Source organism: Pinus tabuliformis, chromosome 7 (assembly GCF_031772625.1).
Source record: "Pinus tabuliformis cultivar Carrire ecotype Pingquan chromosome 7, CPIR1, whole genome shotgun sequence".
Taxonomy (NCBI): domain Eukaryota; kingdom Viridiplantae; phylum Streptophyta; class Pinopsida; order Pinales; family Pinaceae; genus Pinus; species Pinus tabuliformis.
Window position 1 is genome coordinate 247,090,441 of NC_142293.1, and position 20,247 is coordinate 247,110,687.

General features: G+C 40.0%; 1 protein-coding gene across 2 annotated transcripts in view; it reads right to left on the reverse strand.

The window, feature by feature from the left end:
• Positions 1 to 521: 521 nt before the first annotated feature.
• SS4 (starch synthase 4) overlaps positions 522 to 20,247 on the reverse strand; it is a 436,038-nt gene continuing 416,312 nt past the window's right edge. The window contains exons 13-17 of one of the 2 annotated variants that reach the window (XR_016266556.1): positions 2,510 to 2,659; positions 2,180 to 2,241; positions 1,996 to 2,071; positions 1,638 to 1,889; positions 522 to 1,071 (exon numbers count right to left, since the gene is read on the reverse strand). Coding sequence is in view for 1 of the 2 variants with exons in the window: in XM_089458023.1 (XP_089314149.1) it covers positions 1,695 to 1,889; positions 1,996 to 2,071; positions 2,180 to 2,241; positions 2,510 to 2,659 (483 nt within the window). In the remaining variant the exon portion in view is untranslated. Of the gene's footprint in view, positions 1,072 to 1,174; positions 1,890 to 1,995; positions 2,072 to 2,179; positions 2,242 to 2,509; positions 2,660 to 20,247 lie in introns of those variants that run through there. The other variant, XM_089458023.1, reaches the window with a different exon arrangement.

A 20,247-nucleotide genomic window follows, 5' to 3' on the forward strand; every position in this document is an offset into this window, starting at 1 on the left:
GGGAGGCTCCAGCAGCCCCTAGTTATCTTAGAGACATCTTCACCTCTTCTAAACAATTGAGGGAACCAGGATGTTCCTGGCTCTACTAGGGGCAAGACAGAACACTCACTATTTTATAGGGACATCCCCATGAAAAAAAATACATTTCCCCCTACCCCAATAAAAGGGGCATGTTCCCAAGGATGGGAGATGCCCCTTCTGCAACATACAATACCCATTATTATTAACCTTTTTGAAATGGGATACTTACATTGAAATCAAATAATGTTACGTATCCCCCAATAAAAGGGGGCATGTTCCCAAGGATGGGAGATGCCCCTTCTGCAACATACAATACTCATTATGATTAAAAAATTTAAAATGGGATACTTCCATTGAAATCAAATAATGTTACATGTAAATACCCTGATCAGCTTAATGTTCTCTTCTGAACTATATATTAGTGGCAGAATGTCTTGTACATAGCTTCAAATTTTATAAATGCTCATCTTATATTAGCATCCCGGATCAACTTCATAGTCTGCATTTAGAAGAGTAGGCTATAAATAAAAAAAATCACTATCCGATTGTCCAATTTATATAATTGATTGCTATAAGCAACAATATCACATTCCAATTGTCCAATTTATATACACTTGATTGACTATAATCAACAATATCACAATCCACTTGTCCAATTTATATACTCAGTCAAAATCAGACCAACCATAAATAGAGTTTTATTTGGTTCTGCTAGTGAATCATTCTCTATTTTCTGCCGAGCTAACCAAGGACAGAGTGTTAGAAGCCTGCTAGCGAACTATTCTCTGTTCTCTTGAGCTGACCAAGAACATAGTGTTAGAGGCATGTCACTTGTACTATCTAGATTGGGTAAATGTACTAACAGCCTTTGTTTAGATGTAGGGATTATGGAACTTTGTATCATGCAACAGCTAAACAACTGTATGAACACAGTCCCTTTTCTGGTTTAGCACAACTCTTTTTCAGGCAGTGCATGCCAACCAGGACTGAAACATGGGTCATCACGGTGGTGAGCACCCCCACTTACCATTGTACCACAGCGCAATGTACCTGTTAAAGCAGACATTATCAACATCATGCCATAATCTTCTGAATTCCATTAATATTTGTTTTCCGGCAGATTCGGAAACCAAGGAAACAGATGAGCAAGATAAAAGATTCAAGAAAACATTATCATAAGAATTTGATCCTGAGAACATTAGAAGCCTTGGTCAGGGTTCCCAAAAAAATGAAATGGCACTGTCAGTCAACTGATACAATGGCACTGTCTTCACAACAGAAGCCATTCTGCCCATAGGTATATTAATCTATTGATAAGCCAAATACTGTACAGGAGGCCCATCTGTGCCATTTTATCAATGACTAATAACTTTTCCGTGGTAGCACCTGGACGTTGGACCAAAACACAATCTGACATTCCTCGTAAGACAGGCTTGGGGCATATTACATTTTGGCATCTCGCTTGAAATGAATCTAAGACAATGATTGTACATTTGTGGCGGCAGACCTTAACTCTTCTCTTACATACCTTCTGTAACACTAACGAAGATCTGGCATCTGTATAAATTACAAATAATAAAGAATTTGCAAGGATAAAAAGGTGGCAAGGGAAGTACCATGTTTGTTTTCTTCAAATTGTTATATTATCAAAACATAAATAAATTTGAAGCAGATTATTGAGTGGAGCTAGAAATGTGGGCTTGCTGGGCTCTTGCTCTTGCCAAAGCCTTTTCATAAAGTTCTTCATACTGAGTAGCAGAAGAATCCCAGCTAAAATCTATTGTCATCACCTTCTTAACAAGTTCTAGCCACCAATTTGGCTTTTTTCTATAGTAAGTAATAGCACGATCCAATGCATGGTTTAGTCCCTGAAAAAGGACCAGAAAACTGAATTAGATTAAAAGGCCCAAAACAATAAAACAATAAATAGTTTGAACAAAACTTATTTGAGACAAAGAAGATCATCAAAAGTACCTGTTCATCAGCTGCGGAGAATGTAAATCCATTTCTAACTTTTGCAGGGATCGTCTCATCATCCACATCAAAAACACTGTACCCAGCGATTTTATAAATGAACTTGGAAAAAAATACATTGGACGAAGACAATCCAGTGTCTTGAAAACCAATTAATTAATGTTACAAACATGAACCTACCAACCTGTCATTTAAGCCTCCTGTTCTCCGTACTACAGGTATGGAGCCATATCTCATGGCTATCATCTGCATATTTACCAGAAGCAAACATTAATTGTATGACCATAGGAAAACCTTGGAGATTTTCTTAAACTATGAAGTCATGGACTCTAAAATCATAACAGCAGCAAGGCCGAATGATGGCACTAGCATTGCATATAGAATGCTCAAACCCATTCCCAAGTCAAAATTACAAATACAAGGACTCAGAGACAGTAAATGGACCAACTTTTCCTAAGAACCCATCATAACTGTGATTGCTTGAAAGGAAGAAGAACCGGTTCTACATTATTACCTGGGTCAATCCACATGGCTCGAATATAGATGGGATGATGAATATATCTGATGCACCATAAATGCAATGTGAAAGGACCTCGTCGTACTTCAAAATCAACCGTATAGAAGGATGCTCACAAAATTGGTTTGCAATGCCCTCAAATTCACGCTGCACATTTTCGTTCTTAATATCATATTTGCAAGCACTCAACTTTACGTTATCAAAACTTAAGTTAGATAAGATATAAACAACCAGAGATACAGTTACAAGGGATTAAATATAGAAAACGACCCAAAAATTGTATATATCAATGAAAAACACTTAAAAAACTATTTTAAGTGCACTTCTAACATATAGGCTTCAGAGTGTGATGTGTGACATTTTGAAATGACACAACAACAACTACCTTCTGGCAATATTTTATTAATATGTCAGGTTATGTCAAGATATTTCAACATGTTCACCATAACTAATATATCATGCATCAAATAGCGTGCACAAAATCAAGTAACCTAGGCCTGTGGGTTAACAACTTTTTTATGGGATTTATCTAAAACTCAACTCAACATACTTAATGTACAAGGGATAAATTGATAGACACCAAGTATTTGCCAGAGAAACTGCTGCATCAACATCTATCAAGAATCCTTGTCATTGACATGGTCCGAAAGAAACACAAACATTTGCAAGATAAAATGACTGACACCAAAGCCCATGTAAGATAAGACCAATTTTTTAATATCCAATGAATGACCAAACTAGGTTGATGGGACTGAAACAAAATTACTTTCAACCAAAGCATCTTTGGGAGTGCCCAAGGAAACTCCAAAAACATAAGTAAATTATTTAACTCGTTATCCAAAAAGATACATGAGTAGAGTGTCGAGGAGCTAGTGCTAAATAACTGCCAATGACTAAAAAGAGTCGACAAAGCCTAGACATAACAACAGGGCCCTAACTCAATGTCTGAAATTTGAATGATAAAAGGAAATAAGGGTAGGCATTGAGAGAGAGCCCTTGTCACCCCTAGTGGCTGAGATAGAACCAATGTGAAGTTTTGCGGCATCATCCAAAGATGTTAGAAAGGATCCCAAACCTCCCCTAACACTCAAGGCCATCTGAAAGCAGCTAGTGATGGATCTCTAGTGGGTTGCACTCTGTGCCAGATGGGTTTGATTCCTATAATATCTTGTAGCATTAGGAGATTTGTTGGTTTGGTGGGATCTACACTAAGATATGTGTCATGCATAGAGCTTTGAAGATGCAGTAGCATCACTAATAAAATGAGAAGGCCCTTATAGAGTAATCTTGTAGTCAAGAATGAGGTCGAGAATGAAGGACAACTTGTTGCAAGGCTAAAGAAAATGCTTTGAGATGGCAGTGGAATGCATGTCAAAGGCACATGTGTATGAGAATGATTGTATAGTTACAAGATTGAAGGTTTCTTGCATGAGGAGGATCATTAATGAGAAGATGCAAGTAGCTATCATGGGACACACAAAGTGGAGGCCGTGGTAGGAAGAGGCACAAGGGAGGCTAGCAGTGGAAGGTGATTAGAGGTAGAGGATATGAAGACTCCAATCAAAAGAGACTATAACAAGAAACATGACAAGAGATGCATGATTCTAGGTTTTATACATTAAAGAAAAGATGTGTGGATGTACGATACAAATGTGGAGTGTGTTACCATCCAAATTATACTTAATGATAAAAGCCCTAATGCACAAGGTACAAATCAAGAGGCAACTATTAGGATGGTCACCACTATCACTTCAATAGCCTATCATCTTCACTTTAAGTCGACTCTCCTCCGTCTTAGGGATTTATCCCTAGTAGGATTACTAAGATCAAGCAATGAGGTACAAGGTGAAATTGATAGTGGCTTTTGTAAAATAGAGTTTTGGGGGTTTTCGAATTTTAAAATAGGTGATGGAAGGAAGTAGATATCAGTTTAAAATCCGACAAAGGACATGTATCAACATGAATCAAACGGCTTATAAGGTCAGGAGGAAGTCCTTTTAAGAATTGGTCTATTTCATTCAAGGATTAGGACGTAGTGATTAGAACCCAAAGTACGAGTAATCTTCAACGAATCAAGATTAACAATGGAGATCAATGTTCACATGAATAACCTTCACCAACAAGATCAACTATGGCTTGATAAACTTAACACTTTTGCCAGGAATCCAATGGAAAAGCAAAGAAAGGAAAAAATAATCACCAAGCCAACAAAGGAAGAAGGAAGGAACTACCCTAGAATGTCTTCTTTCCAAATGGTACATACCCTTCAAATGGATGGATCTAGTTAGCTTATGGAAGACTTAAGCATTTCACCTTTAATCCTTATGCACCAAATAAGAGAGAAGTAAGAGAATATTCAAGAATCGAAAACAATCATCCACAAAGAAAGAAATATTTACACAACAATATCCTCCAAGATGTTGATTTTTGGACAGTTGTTGGAGGTATTCCCCAACTACACAATTTAAATGAAAGAAAAATTAAATTTTAAAATAAAAGAGAGAAAATTAACAAATTTAAAAAGAAAAAAAAATCTAATTTAATTTGCAAAGAGACGTGCCTCTTGGGCACCCTAAAATCAATATAAAAAGACACTTGAACTTCTCATTTTCATACACACCCATCACTCACATATTTCTCTCTCTATCTCTCTCATGTGGGAAGTAATCTGAATAGCGATATAGATCCACTAGTGTTCATAAGAAATTAACCTAGGAGACTTAAAGGGCATCTCAAAGGATTCTCCCAAGGTCGAGCATAAATTCAGCAAGAGTGATTTGTGTTCAAGAGCGAGAAATTGTATAGACATCTAGAACCGTGCCAGATGACTAGAAGAGCTTCTAGCTTAGAGGGAGTAGGCAGTCAGGAAGAGTGGAAGGATGCGACCTACTAAAGACCTAGAAGGGCCCATTGAGCCAATGGATCCACTTAGGGTCATTGTTCTAGAATCCAAGAAGAAGCCTGCATCGCTTCGAAGTACATTGAAAGATGCTGAGTGGCACGCAGCTCCCCATGGCACTTTTAGGGAAAGAAGACGTCCTAAGAAGTACTCAGGATATGCAACACTGATGAGTCACGCCATTGATTCTGAGCCATCCAACTATAAGGAGGCAACAGGCTAGCAAGTTTGGAAGAATGCCATGATGGAGGAATATCAGTCCATCATGAAGAATGATCTATGGGAAATTGTGTCGAGACTTGAGGGGAAGTTAGTGGTGACTTCCAAGTGGATCTACAAGATCAAACATGTGGTAGATGGAAACATAGAGAAGTACAAAGCAAGATTCATGGCAAGAGGGTTCTCCCAAAAAGAGGGAGAGGACTATGAAGAAACATTTTGCTATAGTCGCCAAATACACTTTTATTAGAACTATTATTTCTATTGCTTCTATTATGGGTTGAAAATTGCATCAAATGGATGTGAAAACCACTTTCCTCAATGGAGTGATTGAGGAAGAAGTGTACATAGAGAAGCCTTAGGGCTTTGAGGAACATGAGGAGTCTCGTGTCTGCAAACTGAAGAAGGCTTTGTACAGACTCAAACAAGCAAGTTGGGCTTGGTATTCTCGGATTGATGGATACCTGATAAGTCTTAGATTCACAAAGACTGATGTCAATCCCAATCTTTACTACAAGGTTGTTAAAGGTGAACCTCTAATCTTGATGTTATATGTTGATGACTTGTTTTTTTATAAGAGCAGAAAATCTCATTGATCAGTGTAAGAGGGATTTGACTTCTGAGTTCCAGATGAAGGATCTAGATTTGATGCATCACTTTTTGGGATTAGAAGTGTGGCAGAAGCCTGGTGAGATCTTCCTTAGTCAATGAAAGTATATTATTACGATCCTTCAGAGATTGGGGATGATGGACTGCAAGTCCATGGCCACTCCCATGGTGACCAATTTGAAGAAGCTGAGAGGCTCTGACTCAGATTTGGTGGATCCCTCTATGTATCAACGGTTGATCTGATCCTTGATGTATCTAGTTAATACCATACTTGATATTTGCTTTGCAGTGAACACTCTGAGCCAGTTCATGGTGGAACCTAGGCATGTACATTGGATTACGACAAAGCATGTGTTGAGATATCTACATGGTACAGTCAGTTATGGATTGAGATATGTCTCAAATGGTGAAAGTACAATTGTAGGGATACTCAAATTCTGATTGGGTAGGAAATGTCAGAGATAGGAAGAGCAAATCAGGATGTTGCTTTAGATTGAGTTCTGTTATGATATCCTAGATGAGTAAGAAGCGGACATCTATCGCACTCAGCACTGTAGAGGCTGAATATATTACAGCTAGTATGGTGAGTTGTGAAGCAGTGTGGCTTCAGAAGCTGCTCAAAAGACTGTTTGATCAGGTGCTAGAGATGATTGTGATACATTGTGACAATCAAAGTTGTGTGAAGTGTTCAAAAAGTCCGATTTTCCATGACAGGTTGAAGCACATTGAGATCAAGTACAACTACATTTGAGACATGGTACAAAAATTAGTGAGGATCCAATACATTCCTTGCCTCTGTCAGACCTCTACATGGTACCCCTGTCCAAATTTGCATGGATTTACCTCTCAAACAGTCACATAAATAATGAGATCTACTACCTTAAATACAACACCAATTCTCTGCTAGAATTGCTCCATAAAACACATTGTCTGGCAGTCTCAAATCCTACAGTCAGCTTAGCACAGGCAACTAACCTCCAACATATAAATCTATGCCAAAGACCGAGTATACTCTTGTAGATTCGGGTTGTTTGTTTACCTCAAATCTCGTGTTGGTGGTCTCTTATGAATTCGGGCCTCAGTGACCTACAAACTCGGGTCTGTTTCTCCTAGAAAATTGCCCCGAATTTTTCGCTAGGGCTGCCACACGAACTCGGGTTTTATGCTCACCCTCTACTGGAAAACGTTGGTCTAATGGCGACTTTCCCTTGCTATGAGTGATCTCTCCTTCAACAAATCTTAGCAATCTCTACTTCCTCCTCAAGCTCTTCTATTCTCTTCTCAAAATGCACATGAGAATAATGAGAGCCTCACCTTCCTTTTTCCCTTTTTGTCTTCTACAATGAGGAGAACCCTAACCCTTGAGATCTAATGGCTGAGATTAAATTCCATCTCATTACATCAAGGGTGGAGATCATTCTCTCTCTTGACCGCTTCTCTCATGTGGTCCCCCTCAATTAATGAGCCTCCTAGACACCTTTTAATGTTTTGTACCATGTGCACTTTTTCTATCATAAAGTCACTTTTAAAACACGAGTGACTTTAATATTAAAAAGTGTACTTTGTAATTTTCTCATAAAGTCACTTTATAACACTAGAGAATTTAATAAATTAAAGCACATATTACATAACCCGTAAAAAGTAACTTTGCTCCATGACATTAATAAAACTCATAATGTCACATGAACAAAGGGTCTTTAATGTGTCTTCCTAGGCCAAAAGGATAAATACACTAGGAAACACCTCCTTGGTACCATTATTTTCAACACTCCCTCTTACTGAGGAAGGTGTTTCTCATCACTCCCATCCTGACTCTGAAATATACATGCTTGCCCCTTGGCAATGACTTGGAGACAATGTCTACTACTTGTTCATCACTAGATATATACTCAAGCTTCATAGCTCCCCTCTAAACCCAGTCTTTGATGAAGTGGTGCTTGATCTCAATATGCTTTGACTGATCATGAAATATTGGATTCTCAGAGAGTTTGATACAACTTTGATTACCACAATATATCATCGTTGTTCTCAACCTCTGACCAAATAACCCATGTAGCATCTTGCGAAGCCAAAGTGCCTCACAACTAGCCTAACTAGATGCCATATACTCTGCCTTTGTGCTGCTCAATGCCACTAACCTTTGTTTCCTACTTAACCATGACACGACTGTTGAGCCCAATGAGAAACAACACCCAGAAGTACTCTTCCTGTCACTAGCACTGCCAACCCAATCTAAGTCTGTGCAACCAATCAATATGACTCCATCACCCTTGACATAATCTAGACCATAGTCCATTGTGCCCTATAGGTACCTCAACACATATTTCGCGGCCACCCAGTGCACTCTCCTGGGTTCCAACGTAAACTGATTCAATTTGTTGATTGCGAAACATATATTTGATCTAGTGTTGAGGTTGACCAAATACATCAAAGAATTGATCAACTGACGATACAAGGTGGGGTTCACCAACTCGAAATCTAATGCATGCAACTTCTTCCAGTTGGTGATCATAGGAGTAGCCATATGCCTGCAACCCTCCATACGAAATCTCCTCAGAATATCACCTGCATACTTGCCCTAGCCCACGAAGATATGCCCATCCTCCTGCCAAACCTCCAAACCCAAAAAGTAATGCATCAATCCTAGATCAGTCATGTCAAACTCTAAAGCAAGGTCCCTCTTGCAATGTTGGATGAGTACTCTCCTATAATAAGCAATCCATCCACATACAGAATCATAATTAGCCGAGCCATCATGAAATAGAGGTTCAGATCTGCATCATTCTTTTGGAAACCCATCTGCTACAAGTAGGCATCTATCCTCTCATACCATGTCCTCGGCGCCTGCTTCCAACCATACAAGGCTTTCTTAACCCTGCACATGAGACTCCCTCCCATGCATGTCAAAGCACTGTGGCTGCTCAATATACACCTCCTCCTGAATAACCCCCCATTGGGAAAGGCAGTCTTCACATCTATTTGGTTAATCCTCCAACCCATCTCAGCTGTTATAGATATCATTGTTCTAATGGAGGTATAACGAGCAATTGGTGTGAAGGTCTCCTCATAGTCCACTCCCTCTACATGTGCAAACCCCCACACCACAAAACAAGCTTTGAAATTCTTTGTGCTATCATCTGCAACATGTTTGATCTTGTAGAGCCACTTGGAAGTCACCACCGACTTCCCCTTGGGTCTCGAGACTACCTCCCACACATCATTCTTCATGATGGAGGCATACTCCTCCAACATGGCATCCTTCTAGATCTACTGACTAATGGCCTCCTCATAACTAGTTGGCTCTATCTCCACAACATTTGCCACATAACCTCCCAACCTCTTTGGTTGTCTGCTCTCCCTCACTGACCACTTGGGTGTCCCCACTGCCTCCTGGGCTTCCTTCAGGGTCTCACGAATCCATTTTGGCTTCTTCTTCCCTGTAGTAGCCTCCTCAACTAGTATGGGAAAATCCTCAACTTTAGCCTCTCCTCTTGAGGAGGAACGCCCTCCTGTGGTTTGTGGTGAACTTGGACTTTGAGATCCTGCATCAGGTGATACTAGACACTGTGAACCTGTCACCCCTAAAGTAGGTGATCCTCCGGACCTTGGTGTAGCACCTGAAGATCTTGATACCTGTGGTGTGGCACCCTATTGAGGAGCTTGTTGCTCTACCTGATCAACCTCCCAAGACCTCCTTAAGGCCCTCTCCTCAAATCTCACATCTCGCCTTAGGACAACTTTGCTCAGCACAGGAATATATATACGGTAGGCCCTACTGGTCTCACTGTAACCCACAAAGATATCCTTCTCTACAGTGGGTTCCAACTTCATCGTCTTCTCCTAAGGGACATATGAATATGCAAGGCACCCAAAGATCCTAATGTGCCCAATCTCATGATTCTTCAAAGAAAAGGCCTCCTCATGAGTCTTGCTCGCCAAGACTCTATGTGGGCTCCTATTCTGCAAATACACTACAGTGTTACATGCCTCGGCCCATATAAAGAAAGGTAATCTATGATCATGCACCATAGCTCTAAATGCACCCACTATGGCCTAGTTCTTCCTCTCTACCACCCCATTTTGCTGGAGGTTATAAGGCACTATGTACTCCCTCCTAATGCTTTCACTCCTATAAAACACCTCCATCTCCTTGGAGGTACACTCACCCCCATTGTCTGATCTCAACACCTTGATCTCCTTCCCCGTCTAGTTCTCCACAAGAGCCTTAAACTCTTGGAACCTCTTGAAGACCTCATCCTTGGTCTTTAGAAAGAAAATCCAGGTCTTCCTAGATTAGTCATCAATGAAGGTCATGTAGTACTCACATCCGCTCAATGATACATGAGACATAGGACCACAAACATCAGAGTGTACCAAGTCTAGGGTACTTGCAACTCTGTTGTCATTGTTCGGGAAAGGTGTCTTGGTGTACTTTCCCAAAGCACACCCCTTGCACTTATCACGATGCTCTATGTTGAACTCAAGTAAACCTGTAACCATCTCCCTCAGTGACCTGAATGCTAAAGGTGCAAGTGAGCCATCCCCCTGTGCCAAATTTCACACAACTCACTGTTGTTGGTTTGTGCCATCAAGGTTCTAGTAGGTTGAAATATAAACCTGTATAGCCTCTCGCAGCAGACTCCAATCACTCTAGTAGACTCGATACTAGATCTCTTTGAATATATGAGCACCTGTACATAACCCCTATCCTCATCAATGGAGACTAAAATCAAGTTCTTCTTCAACCTTGGAACATAAAGAACTGTCACTTTCAAAGGAGGTAATGTGAAAATTTCTAAATAGAAATCCTACTGCAGTGATTAATATTATTTCTTCTACTTATTATCACATAAATAAATTATTCGTAGTGTTCTTACAACAAATATTGAAATATATTCTACTGCAGCCTTCACAATTAAAACATTGCGGAAAGTAAATGTAAGGAAAAATATTGGCACAAATACAATCACAATGACAATTATTTTTGGACAATCGTCCTCGGAAAAAACCAATGTGGGAAAACTGGTGCGGCAGATGAGGGTTTTATTATTCTTTAGCAAATTCTCATGTACAATTTACAACCAGCAAAACAGGAATGAGAAATTTTACAGACGTTTCCTGACAAACATCTGACCTAGGTGAAGTACTACCTCTTCCCCGGAATCCTTCTGCGGCCCTCCGTGTCAAACTTCTCACACTGGCCCAGCATCAAGCTGTCCACGCAGGCTCTGCGTCAATATGCTTTTGCGCTGCCTCTTTTGGCGTCACCCTGTTCCTGCTCTGCGTCTTGCTGCCTTGCATTCTCTCAAGATGCTGATGCCCTATCCTCCTTTCTCACCTGCAACTCTCCCTTTGATTCCATTTTCTCTTTGCCAAACTTCGACCAATGAGAAAATCGATCTTTCTCGAGTAATTGAGTATCTGTCTTTGGTGTGTCTCTAAGTGCCCACCAAGCCTTCTCTTATAATCCTCTTGTGGATCAATCAACGGCCCAGATTAGATTCTAATCAATGGCTAGGATCATTTGACTTGATCTCCGCCTTCTTCTAGAAGTTTCACCCACAGTTTAGATTAATACCCATTAATTATTTTAATTTCCTAAGTTTTAGACTTAGGGTCCCATTAAAAATAATTAATTATTTTAATAAAACTGTCTCCAGGTGGAATTTCCCAAAATGATTTATGGGTATTGGAGAATGCATGTGTCTAAGCCTTCCTGCAAATTTTGAGACCTAGAACACATCTGATGCTACCCCAAATCAACAGGTAATGGCTCCTTCTGAAAGGATATTGTCCCCACTCCTATTGCTCTGACCTTGGAGTTATCTCCAAGCACAACCTCTAAGTCAATATCCTCCTCTGTCAAACTCATGAAGTGCTCTCTCACTCCAGTGATATGGCAGGATGCTCCACTATCTACAAACTATGGACTGGAAAACATGACATGAGTGGAAAGACTCACCACTAAGGCAAACTCTGTGTCCAATCTAGAGGTGAACTCATCCACCTCTGTCAAAGTTGCAACTCCCTTCTTCTTGCCCTTCATGTTGAGACATTGAACAACATAGTGACCCAACTTCCCACAAGCAAAGCATTTCACTTTTCTCATGTCCTTCTCCTTGGCCTTCTGCTTCCCCTTCTCCTGCTTAGCTCCACTAGAAGACCCCTTCTTAGCCTTCTTCTTGTCCTTTGCTACAATGGCAACATTCTCCTCCTCATCTCCCCACCACGCTGGCTGCCACTTTTGGCACTCCTCCTAGTCTCCTTTTCAATAAAATCATCCCACATCCTCCTCCAGTTTGGAAAACACTCTCTGGCCACAATCCCATATATGAAAACATCCCACTTCTTGGTCAAACCATCTAGTGCAATTATGACCAACTGGTCCTCAGGGATAGCCTCTCCCACGGAAACCAACCCATCTCTCACTTGTGTGATTTTGGTGAAGTATGAGGTGACATTGTGATGCAAGCCCAATTTTGAGCCTACTTTGAGAACCCACAGTGCCTAGATCTCTTCCCAAAAGGTGCTTCCTTCAACTTGTTCGCAATCACCTTATAGGATATAAATCCCTTCTAAAAAAAATCATCGTGGGAACAGTTGAAAGGGTTATACCCTTCATAAACGATACAATGCAAAAGTTTACAAATAACTCGGTCCCTTCTAGTCAACTACACAGGCACGCAACATTTCTAAATCTCCACCCCCTTTAACCTTATGCTGAGTCCCAACTTCTTCTTGTCTTTCGCTGCCTTGAAACCTTGCCTCACACCTTAGGCTTCATCATCCTGGTCTGGTCCCTTTAATACTCGACACACATTTAAAATAAGTACCATGCTTCCCAGCTTCCGAGCACAAAATTAAAATAAGTCTCGGGCTTCTGGGCACACAATTAAAATAAGTCCCAGGGTTTTGAGCTTGACGGTCCCGACAACAGGAAAGTTCCTATCTTTTGTTATTCCTGTTAATAGACGAATCCTTGAGCCCAACAATTTTTAAAAGTACAATTCGTAAATGTTATGGGCTTCCGACCCTACGGCCCTACATTGCTAACTTTGTCTCTTAGCTTTGTTAAGTAACGTATCCCGGCGCTGTCAAATGAGGGACTTCCATTGCGACTTTAAAGACACTAAGTGTTGCGCCATTCCTCTACGTTCTATTCCTCTAACTCGATTCTATGGCTTCCTCAACTATGTTTTGTGGGTTCAAGCCTTGTATCCTGTGTCTCTTTGCTTCACATTTGCACTCTATCTTAACTTCAATAATTCCTCCCAACCTTCTCTTTCCTCTATTCTTGGAATAGTATTGCGTTGATTGCCTTCCTTTGTATTCAACTCCTTCTCTGGTCTTCAACTCCTCTAGTTAATGGATCGTTGATCCTTCATTGATCAACGATCAACGCCTATCCCTCCTAATCTTATTCTTCCTCCACACTCTATCCTAGCTACAATGCTCCCTGTAACTTCAATTATTAATTTTTCCTCACAATTTTTGAGTTCTTCGCTTAGGATTCGACTCTGATCCTACTTTTGTCTCAATTCCTCTACGTTCTTCCACTGTAATGCGCACTAATCCTATAAATGTGTACGCATGGATCTCTCCTGAATTCTGATCACACCTGCAATATACAATACTATTACAAAAACAAAGTTCCATATACAATAGAAAAGGCGCACAACTTCCTCAAGGCACTCTTATTAAGTATTCTTCATTAACAAATACGCCAAATATATTTACAATAGACCCTCTCTAGCTTGATTACAACAATGAAGCCTTCTTTGGCCTCGTGACCCTAATTGGCCTTCAACTCCTCTCAATCCCTATCGCACACCTCTCTAGCTCTCTTTTTTGTGAAAATTTCCAAATACGAAATTCTACTGCAGCAACTGATTTATTTCACCTACTTATTTCTCACAATAAGTTATTTATGAAATCCCTTCAATAAATATTAAAATAAATTCCACTGTAATTATCACATAATTACATAGAGAAAATGACAGTGATACACAAGCACAAGGACCAATCACATCAACATAGTTGTTTTTGGACAATTGTCCCCGGAAAAACCCAATGTGGGAAAACCAGTGCAACAGATGAGGGTTTTATTAATCTTCAGCAACAATCGCTTTACAAGGAATGATTTTACAGAGAAACTGAGACTACTGAGAGAAAACACCTGAGGCAAGGTTCATTCCTCTCCTGGAAACTTTTTGATACCCTAGAGACCCTTCTCCCACTTTTGCATCACTTTTGCATCACTCTGCGTCCCTCTGCGTCAGCCTGTGTGAGGACTGTGTCTCCTGGACTGCATCTTCCCTCTGCGCTGTCTCTCGATATCCCTACGTCACCTCCTCCTCAGTCACTGACTGCTGCTGATGCCCTCCTCTTCCTCCACCCTGCAACTCTCCCACTGAAATCAATCTCCTTCTCTTTGAGAATCAATTTTCCTTAGGATACTAAGTATTCGCTGGTGTGTCTCCAAATGATCCTCAAGTCTTCTCTTATACTTTTCCTATTGATGAATCAACGGCCAAGATTAAGTATCTAATCAATGGCTAAGATTAAAATAGACTTGATCCTCGTCTCTTAGAAGCTTCTCACCCTTATCCTTATTGATACCCATTAATATTTTTATTTCTTAAGTTTAGACTTAGGAACCCATTAAAAATATTAATTATTTTAATAACTCCTCATCCGGGTGGAATTTCTCCAAACGATTTCTGAGTCTTGGAGATCTCATGTATTCTAGCCCCTCCACAAAATTTTGGAGCTAGAGCACCTCTGATGCTACCCAAAATCAACATTTTTTCCATCAATTCAATATATGAATAAGTACATAAATGAGTTCCTTCCAGATCCATGAAAAGTGGATCTAAAATCTAATTTTTGGCTACAAAATCCAAAGCTCTCGAATTTCTCAAACAAATTAACAAAACTCTAAAATTGCTAGATTACATGGCAAAATAAAAGTTCTCCTAATCTAACCAAATCCACACTTTGAGGAACCAGCCCTCTAGTAAAAAGGATTGATCTTCTCAGTCAATTGGGTTTTACAATGCTCTTGCATCATACTCCCAAGGAACAAACTTTTCATTATCTCCTGATCATGAGTCTTTTGCTGTTTAAGTACACCAGGATACCAAATCTTGTGCTGTAAGTCACCATTTGTCAGATGGTTGTGTTGTTGTTGTGTTATTGCCTGCAATCGTCCAGGATCCCAAATTTGATTTTGCTTTTGTGCAGTCTTTCTACTCCATCTTCCTTCATCAATCATCTGCCCACAACTGTAGTAATTATTGCTGCTTATCCACTTGAGAATCTGTCTTCAATCCTGCTGTCTTCACTTCTGCTTGTTGCTGACTGCTGCCTCCTCAAATTGGACATATTATTTCTGAATAAACATTCCAAACTTACACCAATGATTTTTTAAAGTTTCAAAGTTTTCAAAATCCTGATGCTTGTATTCTCTGTCAACTATTATGATTTGTGCTTTTCTCCAGAATGCTTCTTTAATTCCTCCGGTGCAATAATCCATGCTTCCCTATTTTGTAGACTTGCAAAGATTATATTATACGACTGTTCTGTTGTTTCTGTTGTCCACATACCTACTATCTTAAGAGGAATCCCTTTATCTTCACATCCAAAAATACAAAAGCAATCTTCCATACATTTCCCTGTTGTTGCAAAAATTTGCCCCTGAACCTCTAAATTTTGCCAACAGTTTATGGCACCCAGGCTATTTCTAGTCACAATTTCCAAAACAAATCTGACTATCGTTTCCTCCTAAGCTCCACAACAAAATTTCTCTGCCCAATTCAAGTCTCTCTGGCAATCCATCTCCGCTTTAGCTACATCAGATATAAGAGTTATAAGTACTCTTATCCTATCATTCCAAGCTTTGTCTTCTGAATTATCTCCATCTTCAAGACCTCTCAGCTTGTATTCAGTATTGATATGGCACAATGAAATTGTCATGTCTTTCCACTGTTATCTTTTCTCCCGCATTGGTCTTGATGCAGTCTTCCGTCAGCCATCTCATGTTTCTACAATTTAGATCATAGCTAAACCATATGACTTTTTCCATGGCTTTGCTTCTGTCAATTTTCTTCTGGCTATATTCACCCTTTTTTCCTTGTGCCCCTGTTATCTTCAACCTGTCTCTTTGACACCTATTAACCTGGAAAACTTTCAGTTTTTCATCAAAACAGAAATTATATTCCTTGTCATCTTGAAGCAATTCTGTCCTTTCTGCTGTCAACATTCCATACGTGAGAATTATAAGGACTTTCTTCCACTTCTTTTCACCAATCAACCAGAAGCCTGTCTGCTGGGAGACTCCACCACAAAGGTCCTTTGTCGTTTAATTTGCATCAATAGATTGCTCCATCTCCTGGTTATAAAATCCTCATGCTGATATGTTATCTTTTCAAATTTAATCAGTTCTAAAAGTTCAAATTCCATTCTATGCTTATGAAAAGAGTCCTCCTTTAAAACTCTATTACTGTCTTCAAGAACGACCCTTTGACCTCCTTCAGTTAACACATTTATATTCAAAAACGAAATCTGCCAATGATAAATCCATTACCTCAATGTCTTCGGCTTTCAATAATTCTGGCCCTTTGCTGAAATCCTCAAGGATTATCTCTGAGAGCTGCATCTCGTCTTCAATCATTGATTCCTTTGCTTCAATTATATATGGTTCTCTTTTCCGAGCATTCCAAACAAATGTACAGTTCCCTTTTTCTTCATGTGTATGAGCTCCTTCTTCATCCTCCGACATTCCCCAATCGTACTGAATATCACCATTACTGTTCCACATAACAACTTCTTGTCCTGTATCACTTATATCACTATCTTGATCTGTTCTGCCTTCCTTGTAGCTGTTCTCACAAGCCACCTTCTTACCCTTCTGACTTGCATGAAATACTAATGTTTCCTTTCCCATAACTGGTTCTCGACAGTCCTCTTGTCCTTGACTTCTTGTCATCTCTTCCGAGTTTTCTGAAATATTTTGAGCCAAGTCCCTCTGACCGACTCCTCTTCCACAATCTTTACATACTCCTGATACACAAACATGTGGTTTTTCTCTCCTTCCCAGTCTCCAATTTAATAAAACTCCCTCAAAAATGATCATATACATATTTAATAGAAGAAAATAAAACCAATCAAATATACCTCTGAGCTTCCTCTTACAAACTTGAAGAATTCTATCCCAAACTTCTTCACAGCTTTCTTCAATACTGCCTCTATCATCCTTGGTACCTATAATTACACATTCACACAAATAATTAAAATCAAAACCATGAGATTATTTAGTCTCTGCAGATGCCTTTGTCATTCCTCTTGTCATTTCTTCATCACTGTCTTCTTCTCCAAGAATTGACCCTTTCTCTGGCTCACAAATGGATTCTCTCATCTCATATGCAACTGCCCTAACTGCCTCCTCTTCCTTCATCTTCTGCATTAATTTCTCACCAAATAACTCCTTGACAGGCCACCTAACTCTTTATCCTACATAAATTCCTTGTTGCAATCTTTCTCTGATTCCTTGCTGTAACAACTTCAAAGTTCAAATTGCTGAGTTCTTCCTTCATCTCAGCCATCTCTTTGTGAAACTCTTCCTTACTGATATCTTCTCTTTCTTGTCAATTGTCTTGGCATCCTTTTCCTTCTTGCTGTGGCTTCTATCTGGTTCCTTTCTTTGATTGTCTATAGTTATCTTCTCTTCCCTTGTGAGCTTCTCCATGCTCGCTGTAAGCTGCAATCTAACCTTCTCTCTGTAGTCAGTATTCAACACTGCTACTCTATGTCTCATCAAGCTTTTCCTAGAACCTCTTTCTTGAGAACTCCTTTGCTCTTCTCTGGCTTCTGCACCCTAATTACAATCTTCTTCTGAGAACTTCCACTGTTCCCTCAACCTTCAGTCGAAATCCTTGTTTCAACATTTTCTGCCACAACTTTACTTTAAGAGCTTTTACTTGCTCTCTTCCTCCTTTGCAACTACTGCCACTATATTCTTTCTTCTACTGCTACCTATTTCAACAATTTCGAATTAGTTGAAGATAAAAATTCATTGCCTGTTATCTAATTTTCAATTCTGCTGCAATCTCTCAGTTCTCTTATTGACTGCAATCTACCAGTTGTCTTCCTACTCAATCCTGTATTCTGCCTTGATTGTTCCACCCCATTCCAGCTTATGCTCGACTCTTCTTCCCAATTCAGCGACCAACAATCCTATTTTACAATTTTTGCACCGTCAAATTAAAAGAGTATTGTTACAAATTGCTTTAACTCCAAAGAATCCAATCGAGCAGGCTTAACCTGCTCTGATACCCCTTGATGCAACCCCAATTTTGAGCATGCTTTGAAAACCCATAGTGCCAAGATCTCTTCCCAAACAACGCTTCCTTCAACTTGTTTGCAGTCACCTTACGGGATATAAATCACTCCTATAAACAAATCACCGTGGGAAGAGCCGAAAGGGTTATACCCCTCATAAACAATGCAACACAAATCCTTTTAGTTTATAAATAACTCGGCCCTTCCAATCGATTACACAGGCGCGTAACATTTCTAAATCTCGGCCCCTTCCAATCGATTACATAGGCGCGTAACATTTCTAAATCTCGGCCCCTTTTAACCTTATACCAAGTCCTAGCTCCTTCTTGCTTTCGCTACCTTGAAACCTCGCCTCAAACCTTGCGCTTCATCATCTTGATCTGGTCACTTTAATACTTGGCACACATTTAAAATAAGTCTCTGGCTTCTAGGCACACAATTAAAATAAGTCCCAGGCTTTTGGGCTTGACAGTACTGACAATGGGAAATTTCCCGTCTTCTGCTATTCCTATTAATAGACAGATCCCTGAGGCCCGACGATTTTTAAAAGTACAATTCATAAATGTTATGGGCTTCCTACCCTCTCGCCCGACGTTATTAACTCTATCTCCCAGCTTTGTTAAGTAACGTATCCTGACACTGTCAAATGACGAACTTCCATTGCAACTTTAAAAACACTAAGTGTAGCACCATTCCTCTGCATTCTAATCCTTTGACTCAATTTTGTGGCTTCCTCAGCGATGTTCTGTGGGTTCAAGCCTTGTATCCTCTATCTCTCTTCTTTGCTTGCGCACTCTATCTGAACTTCAATTACTCCTCCCAACCTTCTCTTTCCTTTGTTCTTGGAACAATATTTTGTTGATTGCCTTCCTCTGTATTCAACTCCTTCTCTGGTCTTTGGCTCCTCTGGTTAATGGATCGTTGATCCTCTATTGGTCAACGATCAACGCCCATCCCTCCTAAGCTTATTCTTCCTCCAACGCTCTATCCTAGCTACAATGTTCCTTGTAACTCCAATTCTTCATTGTTCCTCACAATTTTTGAGTTCTTCACTTCAGCTTTGACTCTGATCCTACTTTTGTCTCAATTCCTGTTGAATTTTCTGAGTCTATCCGTTAGAAAATTAATCTCTATTCTATTGGTTTATTTCTTCTACTTGTAAACTCTGAACAAGTTATTAAAAACATTTAAATACGGAAATAAACACAATATAGTCACAACATCTACAAATCATCAACTGAAGGAAAACAAGCACACAAGTGACACCGTTATTTTTGGACAAATGTCCCCGAAAAAACCCAATGCGGGAAAACTGGTGCAGTTATTCTAAGGGTTTATATTATTATGTAGTATTTCCTTGAGTACAATTGGGTGCCTAACCGGCTCACCCGAGAGAGAAAAAATACACAGCAGCAACACCTCTCTATTCGAAAGGTATTTAGAAAACCTATCCCACGAAACCCTCTCCAGTGTCTCTGAAGCTCTGCGCTAGCCCTTCTAGCCTCCGTGTCAACCTCATGTTCCCCTGTGTCAGCCTCAAACCTCTCTGCGTCAGCCCTCTAAGGCACTGCGCAGCCTCTGGGACCCTCTGCGTCACTCCTGCAGCCTCTACGTGGATGATGCAGTCCCTCTGGCCTCTGCGTTGTCTCTGTTGGGCTCTGCGTGGCTT